This window comes from Halyomorpha halys, unplaced genomic scaffold (genome assembly GCF_000696795.3).
Source record: "Halyomorpha halys isolate HHAL.00 unplaced genomic scaffold, Hhal_1.1 Scaffold1571.1, whole genome shotgun sequence".
Classification (NCBI taxonomy): domain Eukaryota; kingdom Metazoa; phylum Arthropoda; class Insecta; order Hemiptera; family Pentatomidae; genus Halyomorpha; species Halyomorpha halys.
The window spans coordinates 258,183-280,161 of record NW_027105204.1 but is presented as its reverse complement, the minus strand read 5'-3'; the positions used below and the strand labels follow the sequence as shown (position 1 = coordinate 280,161).

Below are 21,979 nucleotides of genomic sequence, written 5' to 3'. Positions count from 1 at the left end.
TTGAACACTTTTAGTCTCAAATACTTTTTATTGCTTTGAACACTGTCAAATTATGAAAAATGAAATAAATGACAGATACTAGGAAAATTATGTTTTTTTAAACAATAGTTTGCACAGCTGTCACAGTCAAGAATGTTTAGTGTCCAGAATAGATAATTAGTTGTGTTCTTTAAGGTGAAAACATTCTCAAGAAATATCTGGTGAATATTCCTGAATCGGTCCATCCTCTGGGACTGACAAATAAATGGGCGAAATGTCCATTTAGGAAACATTTCCCGATGAATGAGGTATACTTTTCCCCCTTTTCACAAAAAAACAAGGGAAATTTTTGTATTTAGAGGAAATAATAATAAAATAATAACTATAAACTGATATATTGATACCTTTTTTTTTTACTGTTAATGATATATATTTTTGTAAGTCTTGAGGATCAGACAATAATACAACTATATTTAGGCGATGTTTCGTAACTTTATTGTTTGCATAGTCATTCTCTTCAATGAAAAAAACATGTTTTTTAGAACAAATGATTTCTTGAGCTTATTACTAAAAACTGTATTTACATAGTATAATTTAAGATTAATAAATACTACAATTAAAACCAACTGCTTTTACCACAAATTTTAGACAAACAGGACATAAAATTAGTTGAAAGTTGAAGAAATTGTTTTGAAAATCTATTTTTCATTGTAGAGCATGAATATGTAAACAATAAAGTTGCGAAAAATTGCCTAAATATAATTGTATTATTGACTGATCCTCAAGACCCAGGAATATATATATATATTTTCACATGTTTCAGTTGAATTCTCATAGTTCGAGAGCCACAAAGAGAATGGAAACTAGAAGAGAAGACTTAACTACATTAAATATAAATTTTCATCCAAAGAACGTGGCTATAAAATATTTTCTGGGATTAACTAATCATTTCACAAATAACCAGTAATAAAATTTTTAATTTACATTTTTCATGGAAGAACATAAGTTTTGTCATGGTACATTCCATGCAATATTTATTGTAAAAAACATTAGCAATAGTTAATTTTTTTTTAATTAAAGAACTAAATTAAATACATTAATTAATTAATAGTAGTTTTGATACTCTTATAATTCAACATTTATAGAATAAGTAAAAAATATATATCATTCGCGTCACATAAAATGCGATTATATTGCTACTTATAACATTGAAGTTACATTTAATGAAATATATCTATTCTTATTTTAACCTAGACTAATGGGTCACATAATCAAGTTAAGCTCAAGATTGAGGTACTAATTTCAGGACTATCGGATCCTTTGGAGCTATTACCATAGGAGACTTACCGAATACCATAGGTATGTTAGTAGCAGCACAAGGTTCTACCCTACACTTTCTAAGAATAGTGATAAGGCCTACTTTAGTTTGAAGCTGTCCAAATCTCATACCTGCACAAAGCATTTCAATATCTTAATTTTTTGTAATTGCTTTCAACTCTTTAGTAGTAAATTTACAAGACTTACCAATACACATTCTAGGCCCTTCGCCGAAAGGTAGATAGGTGTATGGTTTGATTGACTCTCTATTCTGAGCAGAAAATCGTTCTGGATCAAATTTCTCAGGATTTGGAAAATACTGTGGATCATGGTGTAAAGACCAAACAGGAATTACAAGTGTATCACCTGCCTCTATTTTATAGCCATATGGAGTAGTAATTGATTTTGAACAATACCTCATTAATAATGTTAAGGTAGGGTACTTTCTCAATGTTTCTGAAAAAAAATAAATGAATGAAATATACTTCTTTTAATTAATTGGTTATTGGTGAAAAAACATAATAATCATACACGGTACTCATGAGGGTTAAAATGAAGCTTGATTTCATTTATTTAAACATTTTAATAAATAATCAAGTCAAAGTTCAATGTTCATGTAAACCTAGATTCCATAGACAACACTTTCTTTTCTCTTTAAACTATTAACTACAATTATTTCATACTTATAAGTAAGACTGCACTGTCAGAGTAAGATAAAAGTTTATAATTTTTTAAGTTTATTAATTACAGATTTGTTGTGACACACTATCTACTGGTCTATGCTGTAATTACAACAGCTGCCGAAACCACTCTGACCCAGCATGACGCAACCAAACGTGGTAACTAGTACTGGCGACAAGCAAACGCCATATATTAATATTTATTCAATTCATTGTAACAGGTAACAACTATACAAGACATTATAATATATGTAAATGTATCATTTGAATTAACAAAGATTCTTTCATAGGACCCAGCATGCATGACCCAGCATGCATGACCCGGTAGCTGGCTACCCTCTGGGCTTGCATTTCTCCTTTGTACCTACAGGAATAGTACAAGGTTACCTTTGTACCCTTTGTACCCTATTCCTTGTATTATTTGTATTCCTTTGTACCCTGTAGTACAAGGTTACCATCCTAAAGAGAATATATGGCTGGCACTCTTATGTCTCATCCTATTCATTCACTTCCTAATCAATTACCTTACCTAAACTGAACACGCATTGTCGAGGCCTTCTGGTCAAGACTACCTAGCTTTATCAATTGGAGTCAGATCATTTAACACAACCAGCACCTCGACAGATTGAATTAATCGTAATCTTCTAAACCCTTTCAAATAAATAAATGACCACAGTTCAATATGCAAGGGAATGACGAGTAGACGGATAGTCTATAAAAATAAAAATAAATATATTGAACTAAAGATTATATAAAATTTTATATTATGGGTTTATTTCCTTGAAAATAAAATAAATAAGAACAAAAAAAGGCTCATAATGTTTAACGAATAACAAAACAAAAAAGGAAGCACAAAAATTGTCTGGCCAATATATGGCCTATAAAAAAAACAAATAAAAAATATTGAACTAAAGATTATATAAAATTTTATATTATGGGTTTATTTCCTTGAAAATAAAATAAATAAGAACAGAAAAAGTCTCATAGTGTTTAGCGAATAACAACACAAAAAAGGATGCACAAAAATTGTCTGGCCAATATTTTATCAGGCAAGATTACAACATGCAAAATGATACCAGGCACTGCACTGAGAAAATATAGCAAGATCCTGTGCCCAAGGACAAACAATGAACAACTTTTTGTCTAAGGCTCAACTTTATTAAAAAATTATATTTGTGGAGTGATTATTTTTCTTGGTTCAATTTTTAGAGAAAATAAATTGGTTTTATTTTTAAAAGAAAACTTTTGGATTAATTCATATTTATTTTGTATTCACATGCCCTCACTATTTACTAGAAGGTATGATGAGTACATAAATACTTTTAAACCATTGCATTATAATTTTCTATCTACCTGAAATAACCATATCTAAATAATCCATTTCATTAACAGCTTGGTATGTAAGTCCTCCATGCTTCTCAATTATTTCATCAATTTCCTTCTTTACTTTTGTCTGGATATCTTGATTGAGAGCTAACTCGTATAAGCAAAAACTCTGTACAGAACTAGAAGTTTCAAAACCAGCAAGAAAGAATACAAAGCATTGTGCAGCCATCAAACCAACAGTGAATTCTGAAATGAGCAATATAAATGCTTAGTTCATAATAATAAAGACTTAAATGGATGTTTATTTTAACCTAAACTATGATCCTCCACCTCCAATGTTTTTTTTTTTGTTTTTTTTAAGATTATCAAAATAGCTATCCTTATTGCAGAATATACTACTTCAAAAGTACCTGTTCCCGCCCTTGGTAATTATACCATAAAAATAAACTTATTTATTTAAAATATATTCTTCCTTATTTTACAACATGAAAACATGTAGCTAACACAAATTTATCAACAATTCAATCAGCTTTCAATCAGATAAAGTTTATTCTATATATTTTATTTCTATAATTAAAAATCAAAATCTAAACTTTCAAATTTATTGATATTAATATAACAAAGAACCCTCTTTTTTCCTTTGCCATAGTCAGGTAATAATTTCTTTATTGTTGTTACTGTCATTATTATTGCTAATTATTTTTTATATATTATTCAGTCATGTAATACCTACAATTTCATTAAACAAAATTTTAATTGAGTCTTGAATAAAAAATCAAATAAACTAATGACACCACTTACAAAAATTTATTTTTCTTTGAAATAAATGATCTGGATTAAATTATTTCACGATTTTTATTTTTAAAATTTTCATTCAAATCTGTTTTTTTTTTTCATTTCAAAAGGAAATTAAAATTTACCTTGGCTTTCAATTAATAACTTTGGAATGACTTTGTATCTTGTAAACATGCTCTTAAATCCATGTCCATTTCTTTGAAGGCCACTTTATGTCATTGCGTATGCTTCGATGTTATAATTTTTTTTAAATATGCAGAGAATTGCATAATTAATTTTGTTTTAAAGAGGATCCCTCAGCCTCATGAGGATAACTGAATAATTATGTGAATGAAAATCAAAGAAATAGAATATAATTAACCATATTTACCTAAATGCACCACCTACCGACATCATGGATATTATATCGACTCAGAGGATGTGAAGACACATATTTTCTAGATATGTATTTTAGAAAGAAGAAATGGTAGAAATACATTATTAACAGATCACTCTACTTTTATGTAAACTAATAAATGATACAATATTTAGCTATTCATTTCTTGGTTCTTAAATCACCAGTAAAAGTATATTAAATAACCTTTGACTTCTTTCTTTGCAAATTCTTATGTTGTGTCATCTTTGTCATTTCAAATGTTTATTTCTCTTGTAAGTAATTCTAATCATACTTAGGGAGCAAACTTCAGACTGGTTGAAAAATTGAAATGACTTTGCATCAGAAAATAATAAATAATCTACACTTTCTTATTTGTGAACTATATAAACATTAACAAAAACCAATGATACAATAGCCAGTCTTTCTTCAAATGAAGAAACTTATAAATGTTAATGTTTTCATGGAATTCCCCTCCAAAATATCAATGTTAGGATGATATGTGAATGTTATTATGAATAAGAATATAAACAAACATAATTTAGGAACAATAGTTTTATGTAGAAAAACTTTTTCGAAAGAACAAAGTTTTTTATTCTCGATTAAGAATAAAGATAAAAATATAAGTATTCAAATGAATATCCAGATTAATGAGAAACAGAATGTTTGATGGACAATTAAGAATATAAAGAGAAAAAATTTATGAATTTAAGCTCAGAGATAATATTTATTCCAATCCAAGATTCTTCAGCCAATGTCTTAATTCAAAAATTTCAGTTTTGAGATTGAGAGGAATAAAAAAAAAAAAATTACAAACTCTGTTCATCATCAGTATATGCTGATATATAGATAAATTACAAAAATAAATCTTTTCCGAGAATGACCTAAAAGTACTTAAATTTTACCAAATGACTGATACTTTTGTTCTTCCACTTCATCTTTCATGCTATCTCCTATTGTTCCTTTATTCTTTAACTGAAGTAATAGATCTAGAAAATCATTTCTTTTAATATTATTTTTTTCTCTAAACTCAATTGTATTTTCCACAAGTTTTAAAATATAGTCCTCTGTTTCTTTTGGAGTGAACCTAAAACATATATCAAAAATATATTATTATTGGATTATAAATTTCTAAGGATAATTTTCAAATAATTGGAACATACCTAACAAAATATATGATAAAATGTAATGAGTAATTGAATAAAATTGATATAAATGCAATTTATAAATAAATATAACTTTTTCTAATTTTTATTTTATATAAGAAAAATTTGTAATAGCTTACATAAATCTATATGTCCAAATGATATAGATTAATATACCTAGCCCCAATTTTCTCAGCAAGTTTTGGCATTGATTGTATAATTATCATTTTGACTTGATCAATAAACTTCATTTTAAAAGCTTCAGCTCCAATTTTTCTCAGCTTATGATCTGGTTCATTAATTGTATTAATATCAAGTCCAAAAGCGCAGTTACAAATAATATCTGTCGTAAGTCGCCCAACCAGATCTTTTATGTCTACATCACAACCAATTTTTGACAAGATTAAAGAATCAAAAGCCTGTAAGATAAAATTAAAAAAATAACATTAAATACAGATTTTAAAAATGAAATAATAATTATTTTACCCATAACTACATAAAAGATTAGTAACAGATAACATTTATAAAACATAGGTGACATTAGTGACATCATTTTCCTAAGAAGAAATATTAATAAAACAAATTTTGTAGTAATTAAAACTAATAAAAAAGATCTAAAACATATATTAATAGAAGAATAGTGACCAACCTGTTCTAACCATGGTGGGGGACCAAGTTTTTCATTTTGTGGGACTGCCACTCAATGAAAAAGTCAACACCACAGGCCAGTTTTGAACTGGCACCGCCCGCAGATCTCAGATTGGTAAGACCTGCACCTAACCACCTGAGCTACGGACGGCCCATTATTATCTAACAATATATTGATAACATTAATTTAATATTGCAAAAATACCCCAGCACAGTTGATAAAGAGTGGAAACATGGCTTTCATTCTCCCACTTGTAAATGTAGGGGTAAGTTTTACTCTCAAGGCTCTCCACTTTTCACCTTCCAAGTTGAATAGATTCTGACTGAGAACATCTTTTTCACTCCTATATAAAAGCAAAAATGTTATAAGATGACCACTATATTTATGAAAGGCAGCTGATATAACAGAAATAGCACTTCATAAGAATTCCCGAATAGAAAAATGTTTTGACAGTCAATTGTAAAAATATCATAGCATTATTATAAACAGTCAAAATATAGTATATCCAAAACACATCAATTGAATCTTATTGTAAAACAATGGGATTTATTCATTATAGAAACACTGCCGCAGAATGTGGAAGATTATTGATCAGAAACCCTTGTAGAGACAAGGGTAGAGATAGTGATAAACTGCTTGGAAAAAGGTTTTTCCAATTCCTAATGAGGCCAGGAGATCTTTGAGCTAAACTAATGAATGGATAGACAGATTCTGGGAAACAGCACTTGAAAGACTTCTTGAAGATCTAAGCTACTCTGTGCTAGTGAGTGAAGAATTAAAAGAGCAAGCTGTGAGCACAGCTCATGATAAAATTGTATTATTCTATCTTATCTACTGTTGTAAAATGTTACGGAATCATGATATCTCATTAATACAAACACCCGTGCTGTTCAGGGGAGAGTACAGTGAAAAATAATTAAATATGCCACAAAGGAACATGTACAAACTTTTTATTCAATACATTGCTAAGACTTACAGTTTCATATTCATCCTGTCTCGAAAATGTGAGAATTCCTTTGTAAGTATTAGTTGAATAAGCTCTGGATCCCTCACATGCAAAACCGGTGCTCTTATGACAAAGAATCCAAACAGTGGATGAGGTGCTAATTTTTTGTACATCTGAAAATCATATATATTAGTGTAATTTTCAAATTATTATTTTTTTTCTAGCTCTTTTGAGCAGTGATAAAATAAAAAAATATACCTCATCATGGAGATCCCCTTGAAACTTGTTACTAGTAAACATTTTGTGAGTACTACCAAATGGGAATTTGGAGGGATAATAAGGAATACCTCTCGTTTTCCAAAGGTCATAAGCAGAAATATAGTATTTATACAGTAGCCACCCTGCCAGAAGGGACAATCCGATTGCGATCCACATCATGTAAAATACCTTTAAAAAAAAATTAATTAACCATATTTCTCTATAATCATTGAACATAACATAAGATTACATATTTCATAATAAAACAGGAAATAAGAAATGTAAAAAGAGAAATAGTGTTCCAAAATTTTTGGCTATGTTTCAATGGCAGTTCATATATAAAAAACAGAATTCTAGTGCTTTACATCAAAGATTTATAACAAGAAAAATTACAAAATAAAAATAAATCTACTTAAAGATATTTATTCCAGAATTACGATCAAAGTTAAAATAGTGATTTTCTTTTTCTTTTTTTTAAAAATAAATAAAACCTATTAATTCATTAGAAAAGCTGGTTAACATTATAATCTATTTATATATAACCCTTTCAACTTCTTTACACAGGTTGTTGTTTGCTAAAATTGTTAAAAATGAAAGTATAATAAAAGCTGTTATTTATTATATTGTCCTTGAGGATGGTTGAATTGGCTGAAACGTAGGACTTCTAAAGAAATTAATAAAGAGTGTTGAGGCCAAACCTGGGTACTAATTAATTTATTTAAACAGTTATAATCTATTTATTTTTATGTCAAGAAAATGCATTATTGTTTTTTTTCATTATTTAATTTATTCTACAAAATCATGTGTATATGGAAAGATACAAAAATAAGTAAAGAGCTGTTTAAATGATAACAGTATGCTATTCTTTATCATTTGAATTGAACCTTTTCAGTCCTATCTGGAAAGCACACCATACATGAACACCTCCTATGCAATACTTGTATGAAATTAGAGCTTATCTCGGATGAAATAAAACGCTTAAGTGGTTAAGAGAAACTTTAATAGTAAGAAAGACAAACAATAATTAAATTGACTAAATTTTATGAAACTTTAAGAAAAATCTCCAAGATAAGAGAATTTTTCCTATTACTAGCATTGAATCATTAAATATTTTAACAAACTCTCTATCGACAGGGAGAGCACCTTGTTAATATTATGATCTAAATGTTTGAAGAGAGAATTAGTTTCAAGATCAGTCCTATGGATATATGTTTTAATCTAATTAGCTGGATATAAATCTTTTCTCATAGAAAATGATTTTACAGATGTACATACTTTTGATTAATAACACTTATTGAAAGTTAAATTTTCCACTGCCTAATTCCCAAAGAGGACTGAAGATACTATTGTTTCACATGCTTCTTTGTCAATTTTCTAGATCAGTTCTCCTGTTACCATTATGTATCTTGTGTAGCAGCAAAAATTGGTAGATAAAAAATAAACTACTTTGGAGGCAAGAATAGATCTACTTTGGTGAGTCACATAAATAACTCATTAGTACCCATCTTGATATGTTCTACCATGCCCTCTAGGTGTCTTGAATTTTTATTGCAAGTTTATGAAAATAAACGCTAATAAACTTCAAGTATGGAAACCAGACAAGAAAAAAAGGAACTACAAATACCCCATGGTACTAAATATTCTTCATTATGTCTGAGATATTTTTATCCCTTGGTGCTTGTTTGGAGAGTTTTGACAAAGAATTAAAATTTTGTCCCCAGTATGGCATATTTAAGCGCCTGGAAAACTATTTAATTTATGTTTATAGACTTTTATTATTCTCTATCTCGAATCGACTAGAAACAAAACCAATCCTCTGAGCTATCTTCCTCTTCTTTGTTCTAAAATTAATACTATTTATATTACGATTTAATTTCCATAAATAATAATAAACCAACTTCATCGGCGGGGACTTCACAACTTACTTTTACATAATGCAATAAGTAATTTACCTAAAGCAATACAAAAGTAGAAAATTTGAATTTCCCGCCGCATTAGCTTGTTTTGTACACTAATTACGCGATTGTTAATAATATTGACGGTCGTGGTCTCAACTAACTAGCAATTATTGGTTACAGCAGGCATCAGTATTACTTAATTGTAATCCGTGTTTGCGAAAAATAAGATTTTATAAGGTTCTTTTTTAATTTAATGGCAGATAAATTCCTTAGATATTCAATTTCTAATTGAAATTTGAAATTGGAAGTATCTAAGGTAAAATTTGATTGAAAAACAAGCTAATGCGGCGGGAAATTCAAAATTCTTACTTATACTATTATTACTACTACGTTAATTACATCAATGCTGTCCACTTACGCTCGCTCAAAAGGAGTAGAAAACAATTCTCAAAGATCGTCGAAGGTCGAGCATATATAAAATAGTAACATTCCGTATTTGTAAGTTAGGAAGTTCCTACAGTTAGAACTAGTTTTGTAAACTTGTTAACGAATTCGTTTTTAAAAAATGGAATTTAAAAATTAACAGTAGATCCCCATTTAACCGACTCCTCCACTCTTATAGCTCACTGGTTAATCGGCGATAAAATTGAAATAGAACTTGTTCGGAAAACAAAACAACTGACTCTGTGTCAAGTATTACAAACTTAAAAAAATCTTTTCTATACTAAAATTAAATCATTTACCTCATGTATTAAAAAAAAATTATATTGCGTTATTAAATTTAACATCATACATTTTACAAATTAGAAAAGAACTATAAATCAGGTTTTGTTCTGCATTTTCATTTTTATTTAGTATATAATTTCAATTTATATTGAAGCTTTTTCTTCTGTACACTCCAGATATATGGAATCTCCCATTTATTGGGTGATGCTTTGGTCTCGACCAATGCTGATAACAGAGGCTTAGTTGAATTATTATTACTTATTTTCAGTAATAAACTGTACTAATTAATTAATAAGTCTACAATTGTCACTTTCCAAAGGATTTCTTAACATTTCACCGGTTGTAATTTTTTTTTTTATTTTAGAAAAAAGTAGGTATCGTTGTAGTTTAAATATTGTCTGTAAGCATTCTCGTTCTATTCATATATTTTTTAAATACAAATTTTTTTGGGAACTCTAAGTCGATACTCATACTATTAGGGACGTCGCAATATTTTGAAAACTTAAAAAGATAGGAAATTTGGGAACCTACGTCAATTAAAAATTTAAAACTAATGCTTTTAACTCTGGAGTTAAGAAATTAGGATTTTATGGTCATGATGCTTGAATAAAAAAAACATTATTTTCAAAGGAAACTAGTACAATTCAAACTCAAAATAATTGAGAAAATCAAAATTTATATATAATTTATAAGTCGTTTTCAGGTTATTTCATAATTATTTAGGTGGAATTAGTCTTTCTAAAATGTTTTATTTATTAACTTCAAAATTTCATTAAAATCCCAAACTGATAACCACTAAATCTTTTATGTAAGATATATTTTACCAAACAATATTTCATAATATAGGTGGGAAAATTAAAAATTTTAATTAAGTTGGAAAATACAGTTAAAATTGCTTGGAAATTTAAGATTTTGAACTCCCTCCTCCCCCAACAAATTGTTACAACCTCTCTCTCTGCTCACTATTGTTAAAACAATGCTTAAGGGCATACAATTTGCTTGATGATAGGTAACATTATTGTAAATATTCCGAAAGAAGAATATAGAATAATAATGGCTACCTTATTGATAAGAGGTTCAAAATATTCGATTATGGATATTAATAATATAAATGTTTTCAGTTCTAAATTCAAAGCAGTATCGACCGTAGAATGTATCACATTTGTCGGTCTGTAACGGGAGATGATGAAGCCCCATATGCAGATTGCTTGCCCTTGGAGTACATTTATAACATAGAGTGCTGGATCAGAATTATACTCACGAATCTGACGTCAAGGCTCCGAACTATTCGGCAACTGACTCACAACCGCATCTAGAGGAGAACTGATACTCCAATGTATCTCCCCGAGTTCCCCTCCTCATCATTGAATATTTCATTAATTAGGGAATAGGGATTTATAAATCGAACAAAAATATCGATATATATTCAGAAACAAAGGTTTAAATACATCTAAAAATAAAATCAGTAAGTAACCAAAAGGAAAATAGGAAAAATTGCCTGCAAAATTATATTTTAATAATAACTACGTATTTTAAAAATAAATCAAATCGTATTCATGTTAAGTCACAACAATGTTTATTACATCAAAAGTCCAACGTTTCGGCCAATCCGGCCAACCTCAAGGACAATTTTGAATGTTAGAGTATCATTAAATACAATGCTGCTAATTCGGCGTTTTTTCCCCCAATCATTTCTAAGCATTTTCACAAACAGTTAATTAACATATATTATTCAAGGAAGTTATTCTTTTCACATTATTAATCAAACAATAAATTAATGACAAAAAGGAACGAATACCGACACTTTCTCCTGAAAAAGTTTTTAGGATAACTCTAGTTTTCTTTCCTCCCAAATCCAAAACAATTATTGTTGTAATATAATAATATTTTATTAGTATTAAAATAATAAAAGAACTGAAAATGCAATACAGGTATTTTCTGAATTTTGATAATAAAATACGTAATTTACAATAGCTATCCTAGGCGCCATGCTTCCTAAACCAGGATTTTCCTATTACACTGGCTGTGGGGGTTGTTATGAACCTGGATTGTAGCAAAAATATCCCATTTCTCAATTATAATTCTTCTTATAATATGTTGTTTGATGGCAAAAAAATAAGAAGAAAGAACGTACAAACCACTAGTTTATTTAACAACTTTCCAGTAAACAGCTCTAAGGCTACTCATTGTAAATAATAAAGACGCAGTCGGTGAGCTATAGAAGAGAACCGCCTGGGTTGCAATGCTAGAAACAATAATGTACTTAAAAGGTAAGTGTTTACGGGACCTGAACGTGCCTTACGGAATCTTGATTGTATCCTAAAACTTTATTTTAATTAGTGTGGAACAAGGGGAGGGGGTTGAAGAATCTCTGTGAAATACTGAACAGGATGGCGCTGGAAAAACTAATGTTGCTGCTGAACATGAGTCATTCGGTTGGAAGGAGACCCACAGAGATTTACACATACACAAGGGATGATAGAATAAGGCGCGTTATGGAATATAATAAATGGGTTGTAATGTTTTATTAGTCTATATTATGTAAACGTTTAATAACATAAATACTTTTTTGGTAAAGACAATACAACATTCATTAATTCTGTTATAGTGAGCTTAAAAAGAAAATATTAAAATAATACAATAATTTATTTATTGGAAGTCAAAATATTATAATGTAGTAATGCTCGTATAACTGTTGTAAAGTTTCCAGGTTTTTGGTTCTTCCTCTTTTTTTTACATTTTTTTTTTAAATTAGCATTAATATTTCTAAGAAAGAAGAAAATATCGAGATCGGGACCAGGTTGTCCTCTTGGCCACAGTCCCTACGCCCTCTAAACAGCGTACAGCGGAAACAATAATGTGTCTCCTTTTCATTTGGTGTCAACGCTCAGAGAATACAACACAAATATCCAATACATTTCACTCAATAATGTATTAGAACGACCGATTAAAGTATAGTACAAACACAGATTATACAATAATTAATAGAATAATGACTTCAGACGTAAAAGATTTAACAATTACATGTAAAATATTTTATATTTATAATTAAGTACGATGGTATTATTTTGGTTCTCGTCAAGAAGAACGAGCGTTTGTGTCGTAATAGACAAGTGAAAGAGAGCTCAAGGTAGCTTCCTCTTAACAAGCTTTAATTTGATTGGCTCAGTGGTTGTTGTTAATGGAACCTCAGCGCTCATTTGCAGTGGGATCTGTGTCCTTTCGCAAGGCTCAACGCTGTACTTCCTTAAAATAGAGATGAGTCCCATTTTCGTCTGAAGAAGACCAAACCTTTTTCCTGAAAAATAAATAGAAACAAAATTCATAACCACATAAAATACCTCGCCGATTCCTAGTTTTAAGCTAATTTTATAATTTAGCTCGATTTAAGTAAAGTTTGCTAAGACGACTCTACACGCTATTAGTAAATGCATTATGGGAAGATAAACCTTGCCCTCTAATTATGGTATTTGGGGGGGTGTGAAGGGAAGGGAAGAACCCTTATTATTATTTTTGGTATTATAATCACCTAGAGAGATTGTAACATCAGTAGTAAATCGACCAATATTTGTTATGAGTGAGGGATTTAGAAGTAAGATCAGAAAGGCTGTGACTGGAAGGCGGGAGTGATGGGTCCATGCTGATTCCTCGTCTAGCTAATTCCACAACGTAGTATACCCTACACATTATAATACATGAAAGAAATCAATGCGGTTTCTGGACCCCTCACCCCATGAATTAATGATATGGGATTGTTTTACTGCTGTTATATTTGCTATTAGCATTGTAATTTTCACCACCAGGGCTGCCCAAGAGCAAAATGTTTGCATTAAATACATCTTGCCTTATCTTTGAAACATATCTCGAGAGAAAACAAAATACATTATTAAGGTCTGAGTTGAAAACTAATAAAAAATTATATCTATTAATTTTTTGTGTTAGAAAAGGCTGTAGAATATGTCTAAAAAAAAAAAAAAGGCATCAACGTGGACAAAAAAACACCTGCAACTAAAGACAGCATCGTAGGAGATGTTCCGACAAGATCCAACGACAGATCAAATTATAGTAAAAAAATATTTATTAGTAATTAACATTTCGCCCCACTTTGCAAAGCTTTATAAACACTGAATCCGAGTGGTTCCATTCTGAAAAACCACTGGATCTGGGTGGTTTCATAACGCACGGTTCCGTTCTGAAAACACCCCGATTCAACCCCTCTGCAAAGTGGGACGATAGGTTGGTTACCAATGGTTTGTTTTTTCAATTTTGTACTTTCCTTGACCATCACCCGTACCATTTTTCCTACAATCTATTACATACGGTCAACTATTAATATTCCAATAAAGACAAAATAAGAGAAACTTTAATGACTTCCAGGATTCTGAAATATTGTGGCAGCCATTATTATTGTAAATGTAACGCTTAACTCCAATGTCACTGTTATTTCTTTCATTAAGTCGGGCCTAAAGAAAAAATAACATATGGGTATATTTTGAATTGACAGTGATTACTGCGACTTCTTTCGAATTTGCCAAAAAAAAGAAGAATATTATCTAAAGGATATATATTTACTTTTGGGGGGCATTTTATTATGATCAATTTTCGTTATTATTATGAAATAAGTTCTCAAAGTTAATAATTAGAGAGTAAATAAGTTGATTTTCTAAAGTTTATTTTATCATTTTCATGCCATCTTATTTATTTATTTTTTTTTAACGCAATACTTTCAAATTAAGAGTTTTTTTTAAATAAAGATTTAAGTTTTATTTGATAGTGATTTTAGCCAAGAGCTAACCTAAGAAGATTCGAAAATTATTTTATTTTTGGAGGTGTGCCTTTTGTTGAAAATCGAAACCTGAAAGTAGACTGTTATTTGAGAATCAGCCTTAAATACATTGTACATGTATTAATTTTATGTATTTAATAGATTAAAATTAAATAAGTACCTATACAGAATCTTGGCCCTTCACCAAACGGTATGTATGCGTATGGATTAATGGTGTGTTTATTTTCTTCGGAAAATCTTTCTGGATCAAACTTGTCTGGATCTGGAAAGTTTTCAGGATTGCGATGTAAGGCCCAAATCGGTATAAAAACATATTGTCCTTTTTCAATCGTGTCTCCATTAGGCATAGTGACTGTCTTCGTGCACATCCTCGACATATTCACGATAGTTGGATACTTCCTCATGGTTTCTGAAATGAAAAAGATTTTAGTCTATCTTTGAGGAAAGTGTGGAATGTTATTTACATCATAACTTTCATATCAATGACTAATTACTTTAAAATATTATTATAATATTGAACCATAATTTAGTGATATCTTATATATCTGCTGTGCTCAAATAGTAAATTGTTATAAGTAAATTTTTCCTTAAAAAAAAAACCCATAAAAATTGCATTATCAAATATTTTATATTAATTTCGAAAAATTGAAGCTATCTGGAAGTAGACATTATTTTACAAAGTAACATAACGTTAATGTGTAGTGTTGCGATGTAGAGAACATTTTTATTTAGTTATTGTCAAGAATGGATATCGCTCACCATAATTGCTGGAATGTATAGATTATTCCAGGCCGAAAAAGTAACCCTGATTAAAACCTAGTAAACGTATTGGAATTATCCAGTACTTCTCTCATTTTTTCATTCTGAGGATACTAAAAAAAATTATTTAAAAAGCGAATCTTTGATTTAAAATGTGTATTTATAGTGCTCTAAACTGTTGAAACTCCCAAATAGTCCAGTAAGCATAGGGTTTTCTGTCGAAAAAATCAATACACGATTTTTTGTTTTTTAACGATCCTGTTCCCAGCACCTATTTTGAAATGCTCAAATCGCATTTCGGGCCAGTTGGTTTTTTCAAACACCTGTTTGAAAACAAAAATAAGAAAACCTTAGGCCGTAGGTTTGACTAAAATGTTAAGTAATAATTTACATTGAATTTTAATAGCACAGATACGTTCTTGGTCATCCTGATGACAAACCGTACATAGTAATTTATTGAACATTTTAGTATTTCCTTGGGATCTCTTGAGACAACCTCTTGTAACTCACAACAGCAGCCAAATTGGGGAAATATCATGTAAGTTACAAGTTTTTGAATTGAGATGGATTATGAATGGAACTTAGTCGTTTTAAGATATGGGAGAAAAGGTATTTTCAGAATAGTGTTTGGTAATCCATGGCCTCAAAGTTTATGATGGTTAGATAAAATTTTGTGAGATTATGATTTATGTACTACTGGATGCTTTAGTTCTGTGTAATTAAATAGTTAGAGACCTTGTTAGTTTTTTCAACAATCAGTTTTTAAAACTCGGACAGGGTTTTAACCCGCTAACTATTGGACTGACCAAATGCTTGTCGGGAAACGAATCCTGGGCCCTGCTGTACTCACTAAGTATAGAAGTAAGTTGTAAATTCTTTCTGGTAGTTATTAGTTCCCCCTGTCTACAAAATATGGAGCACAAACACATATTAAATTCGATTCAATCTTATTTTTAACAAATATTATTTTATAAAAATCAGTCATTTAATTATAAAAAATCGTCCGAGGAATGGTATGATTTGGTTAGCTTTAAGCCAAATGACCTTGTAATCGGATCTTCTGCATTTTTGCGGCTAAACATAGTGAGGATAAAGAAACAAGAAGGTCAGAAAAAATAACTTTTCACTTAGAGGAATTGGGTAGCACATCCATTACTAAACATTACTGTGAAACAATCAAAATTATAAAATGAAATTCACCTGAAACTACCATATCCAGATATGTCATCTCGACCACTGCATCATAAGTAATACCAGCGTGGAGTTGAGCCATGCGGTCAATTTCGCTTTGAACTCTCTCTTGTATCTGAGGGTTGAGCGCCAACTCGTAGAGGCAGAAGGACTGCACCGAACTGGCAGTTTCGTAACCAGCCACGAAAAAAACAAAACATTGTGCTGCAACTCTTTCCATGTTCATATCTATCAACAAAAAAAATTTTTTTTTTAAATACCAATAATTACTAAAAGTTGTTAAATTTTAGAATCTCATTGAAGATTCTCTTTCAAAGATCTTATTAAAATCTCGCTTCTGAATAATTAATTAAGGATATCGCGACCCCAATTCCAAAACTTCGTGACTATCCACTAAGTAAGCTAACTTCTGTAATTTCCTAAGTGAATCTTGAAGTTTGAAGAATTTATTATCTGTTTGTCATTTAAAAAAAAAAAAAATGATTCATTTAACAATAATATTCTTTCTTATATTAGATTTGATTAAAAAGTGCTACGAAAATTCCCCACTCAAAGAACTTTTTGGTACTTTAATCTAACTACTGATAATAAATACAATAAACTTCAAAATTCATTCAATTCACTTTGCGAATATATAATATATAACTAGGATAGTCCAAGAGCCCAAGAGGAGAAAAAATAAATTATTTCACCCCCATTAGAGTGTTACCAATGGTAGTTTCTCTACACGGCTGTATCACTCCATTATAAATTAAAATCAAATTTACTGGATGTATGTATATAAATGTACAGTTGTAAAATAAAAAATAAAATTCACTCATAAAAATAATAAAAAATCATTTATGGATTTATTTTAGCTAATATGATGGAAAATGATACCTTATACTCAATGATTGATGCCCCATAGACGTCTGTACGCTGTTCACAGAGATTAATGGTTTCCATGATATTAACCAAAATAAATGCATAAAATACTGATTTTTTTTTTTTAACGATATCTAGAGAGATATTAAAATAGCTAATTTAGCCTCCTTTAAATTATGTTTTTTAGTGTTATAAGTAATTTTAATGATGAATTAATTTCTCTTTCTTTTGAATCTTGGAAGAAAAAAATTAATTTTTGGTAACGGGAAAAAACTGCTGCCATTTTTTATTCCGCCACAACTATAGCATAATCACCCATTTGGACTATTAACTATATGTGGTTTGCATTAAAGTGAAAATTGGGGTGAAATAACTAGATCTTTCAAATTATCTTCACGATATTTTTATCTCAATAAACAAAAAAATGCAAACTCAGTCCCAATTTTACAAAGTTTTTTTTTTTAATTATAATTGTTTAGTTTCTAAATTAAAAACTTGAGAAAACAATTTCATTTTCACATCAATTTCCTGTTCATCATAAACCTGGAAGTACATAATTACTAACCAAAATGGGGAATATTTTCTCCTGTTTCTTCCTCCTTTTCATCATCCAAAGTTCCTGTATTTTTTAGCTGAATTAATAGATCAAGAAAGTCTTTTCTCTTTATATTCTTCTCTTCTCGCTGCCTAACTGTGTCTTTAACTAGGTTGTAGACAAATAATTGACTTTCTTTTTTTTCTGGGGTAACTCTGGAAAATAACCAAACTATTCGTCATTCAATACAAACAAAAGTAACCAAGCTACAATACATATTTAATAAACTATTTGGAATCTTAATATATTTTATGTTTTTTTTTTGTCACTATTTCTCAATTAATTTTTATGTATATTTTAATTTAATGTTACTTATATAGTTACCATATTAAGAACTAGATAGAGTTACTATAATAATGGTCGAATTCATATATATACATCATTAGATTAATTTATGACCATTTACAAATCTAAATTGATTCTTGAGATTGAACCAAAATTTCTTAGTAATTGTATTTATTTTTTTCATTACTTTACTAATAATTTGTGGACATGTGTCATTCTAAATTAGTAATAATTTTTTTAATATAAGTCCTAATGTTTTTACTAACAAGCTTATTATTTTATCTTTCATTATTGCTGTTGTCAAACAATGCTTTAATTTGCTACCTTACTAATTATTAATAGAATTGACTGGACCTAAGTAAGAAAAAATAATGTGTAACTCACGAAAGTGGCCTTTTCCACTTCTTTGGAAAAAATTATAAAATTCTGAATTAATAAATGCCCACTTAGGCAAGTGGCACGTTAGCATAAAAAATAATGGGCATATGAGAATTATCGCTTTTCTGACCTCAGGTAATGACTTGTTATCATCAAGCCTCTGTCTACATCTGTAGGTTATAATTTTTTTTTTTATTTAGTAGACAAATAGAAATATGAAAATAAATTTGGAACTGAAAATACTTCAGTAGCAGTTAAGTAGTAAATTTCGCTAATCTAAGTGTAGGTTTTGTTTCAGAAGAAGTTAAGTGGAATTACAACAAAATTCACTTTGGCTAAATCTAAGACTTTTGAGTGCAGTCAAAAAATTCATCCCTAAATTACTTTGTACAAATCATAGTGGACTTCATCTTTTACATACTTCTTTTCATTATTTTTTTAAAAATAATTTATTTTGATTTACAACTGTATAAAAGTATATACAACCAGTAAATTTTCTATTAGTTATAAAATGACATGATACAAACATTTGGAGAATCTACCCACTGAAAGAACTTCAATAACTTTACTAGAGGGGTTATCTTCTTTTCAGACGCTTAGAAGAATCTTCAGGTAATGAAGGAGAAGCCAGGTTAGAAACAAGTGGTTTAAGGGTGGCTGGAATGTTTATAATGAAAGGAACTCCTGATGGTTGACTTAATTTGTGACGAAGTAAGGAGAATGAAGGATTTTACGAAGGGTTTAGGACTGTAAACGAGATGGATTGGATACGAGAGGAGTTCGATGGTTTAGTGGAGCCCTAAATATGATATGTTGCGTTGAAAACACCTTAAAGATTTACGTGATTAAAAAAAAACGAATCCCAATAACGAACGTGAAATAAACTGCATCCTGAAATCCTCACACAAGACTGAAAAGACAGAAAACTGCACGTCGATTTCGATTATTACAACACTTATAGGACAAACGGTCTAAACTTCCGATTCATTACAAAAGACTGATCTACATGACTGTAATAAGGCTAATCTGGAAATATGGAGTTGAGCTTTGGGGCTCCACTAAACCTTACAATCGAAAATCCTTCGTAAAATCCTCAATGCTCCTTACTTTGTCAAAAATAGAATCATAAATAAAGGCCTTAATGTTCGAACCAGACACCATTCCTTCTATTATAAACTCCCTAACCACCCAAACCCACTAGTTTCTAACCTTGCTTCCTTCTCCGATTCCTGACAATCCTCCGAGGCGCCTGAAAAGATGTCCACCAGACATCTTTTCTAGTGTAAAAATCTTCTATTGTAAAAACGTGATTAGAGTGCTACCAGTGGGTAGTTTCTCTACACGCCTGTATCACTTCATTATAAATATGCATCAAATTTACTGAATGTATTATTATGTACAGTCGTAAATTTTAATAAAGATAAGAGAACTGACCATCACAATATATTTCTGTAAAGAAGGAAAATTGGTCTGCAATGAAGAAATGAATTGATTTAGGGTGATAATTATTCGATTAAATAAATATATATCTATTTACATTCAAAAATAAAATAAACAAGGTAGTATTACCTGATTTGACAAATTTCGGCAAGTTTTGGGAAAGTAGTTGTAAGAATCATTGCTAAAATTAGCCTCAGGTTCACACTTAATATATTTTTTCCGAGTCTGATTAAATCACTATCTTTACTCTCCATTACGTTCGTGTCCAAGCCAAAAGCGCAACTACAAAGTACGTATGTAGTGAATCTCGAAGCCAAATCTTTGACATCGATTACTGAATCCACATGTGACTGAAGCAACGTATCAAAATCCTGAAATGAAAGTTACTTTATTTAACAATTTTTTGCTTATTCTACAAAAACAACATATTTATATATATATATCCCAGTTACAAAAAAAAAAAATGTTTGTTTTATCTATATACATATATTTATAATAGATGTGAACTGCCCTTGAATTTTACAGATTGTTCAAATAAAAATTATTTACATATTGTTCAATATATTGATTGAAAGATGCTCCAACAATTAAAAAAAAATTAAATACAATTTTTTCAATTTCTTGAGACTGGTATTTATTTATTAAATAAATCAAATTGTATCCTTGTTTAGTCTCAACACTTTTTTATTATATCAATAGTCCAACGTTTTGGCCAATTCGGCTATCCTCAAAGACAATCTTTAAATATAAATTCTCACCTCACATCAAAATTTAAAAATGTTTTGCTGGCTATTCTGCCCAGGTCATTAATTATAATTCAAACGCACCCTATTATTTTAAAACTTCATTAATTTTTAAAACGATTTAATAATGAAAAATAATAATAATTGCACCTCAGAAGTTTTAAGAAACAATGGAAACATTCCCTTCAGCCTTCCACTAGTAAACGTTGGGCTCAGTTTTTTCCTGAGGGCTTTCCACTTGTCCCCTTCCACGTTTATAAGATGTTGAGAAAGCAAGTCTGACTCAGGTCTGAAAGCAACAGAGTAAAAATCAATCAATAAAAACAATAATAAAGTACCGTTAAAAGTTACTGAGTAATAATAATAAACTTTCTAATAACACAAAAAAAAAAAATTGCTTTACAAAGACTCTAAAGCTATAAACTTGAACAGCCCTGATAAAGCTCTACGAAATGGGGCAAAACGTCCGTATTTTCCTCTTTTACCTGATTTTCACCCAAATGGACTCCCTTCAGTAAACTTGAGTTATTTTCTTCAATTTTGCACAGATTGCAAATAAGATATTCCGGAAATCGAAGCTACCGATTTCGTTTGCTTTATTATTGTTGAGTCCAAAATATGATACGGTGACAAAAAATTTTTTAAGTTTTCCTTTAGAAAACTGTATACAAACAAAAGTTATTCAGCTTTAGATTTACTTTGAAAAAGGTTCAATTACATTTCAAGCTAAAGTTAATGATGAATGGTTTGTTTGTTTGGTTGTTTAGTGGCGCCAAACTTCATTGGTCATCAACGCCATGTATATTTTATTTAATTTTGCTAATATTCGTTAAATTTTATTTATTT

The 21,979-nt window shown here is 29.8% G+C and overlaps 1 protein-coding gene across 1 annotated transcript in view; it reads right to left on the bottom strand.

Annotated features, from left to right (window-relative positions):
* Positions 1–936: 936 nt before the first annotated feature.
* The window catches only part of LOC106690076 (uncharacterized), a gene marked incomplete at its 5' end in the record, with an annotated part of 24,894 nt that continues 3,851 nt past the window's right edge, over positions 937–21,979 (bottom strand). Inside the window, 14 exon segments of the mRNA XM_067049364.1 lie at positions 937–1,428; positions 1,504–1,752; positions 3,330–3,548; positions 5,376–5,557; positions 5,793–6,034; positions 6,469–6,607; positions 7,241–7,383; positions 7,469–7,657; positions 13,224–13,390; positions 15,039–15,287; positions 16,838–17,056; positions 18,258–18,442; positions 20,520–20,761; positions 21,284–21,422. Of these exon segments, the coding sequence (XP_066905465.1) occupies positions 1,262–1,428; positions 1,504–1,752; positions 3,330–3,548; positions 5,376–5,557; positions 5,793–6,034; positions 6,469–6,607; positions 7,241–7,383; positions 7,469–7,657; positions 13,224–13,390; positions 15,039–15,287; positions 16,838–17,056; positions 18,258–18,442; positions 20,520–20,761; positions 21,284–21,422 (2,731 nt within the window). The 3' untranslated portion in view covers positions 937–1,261.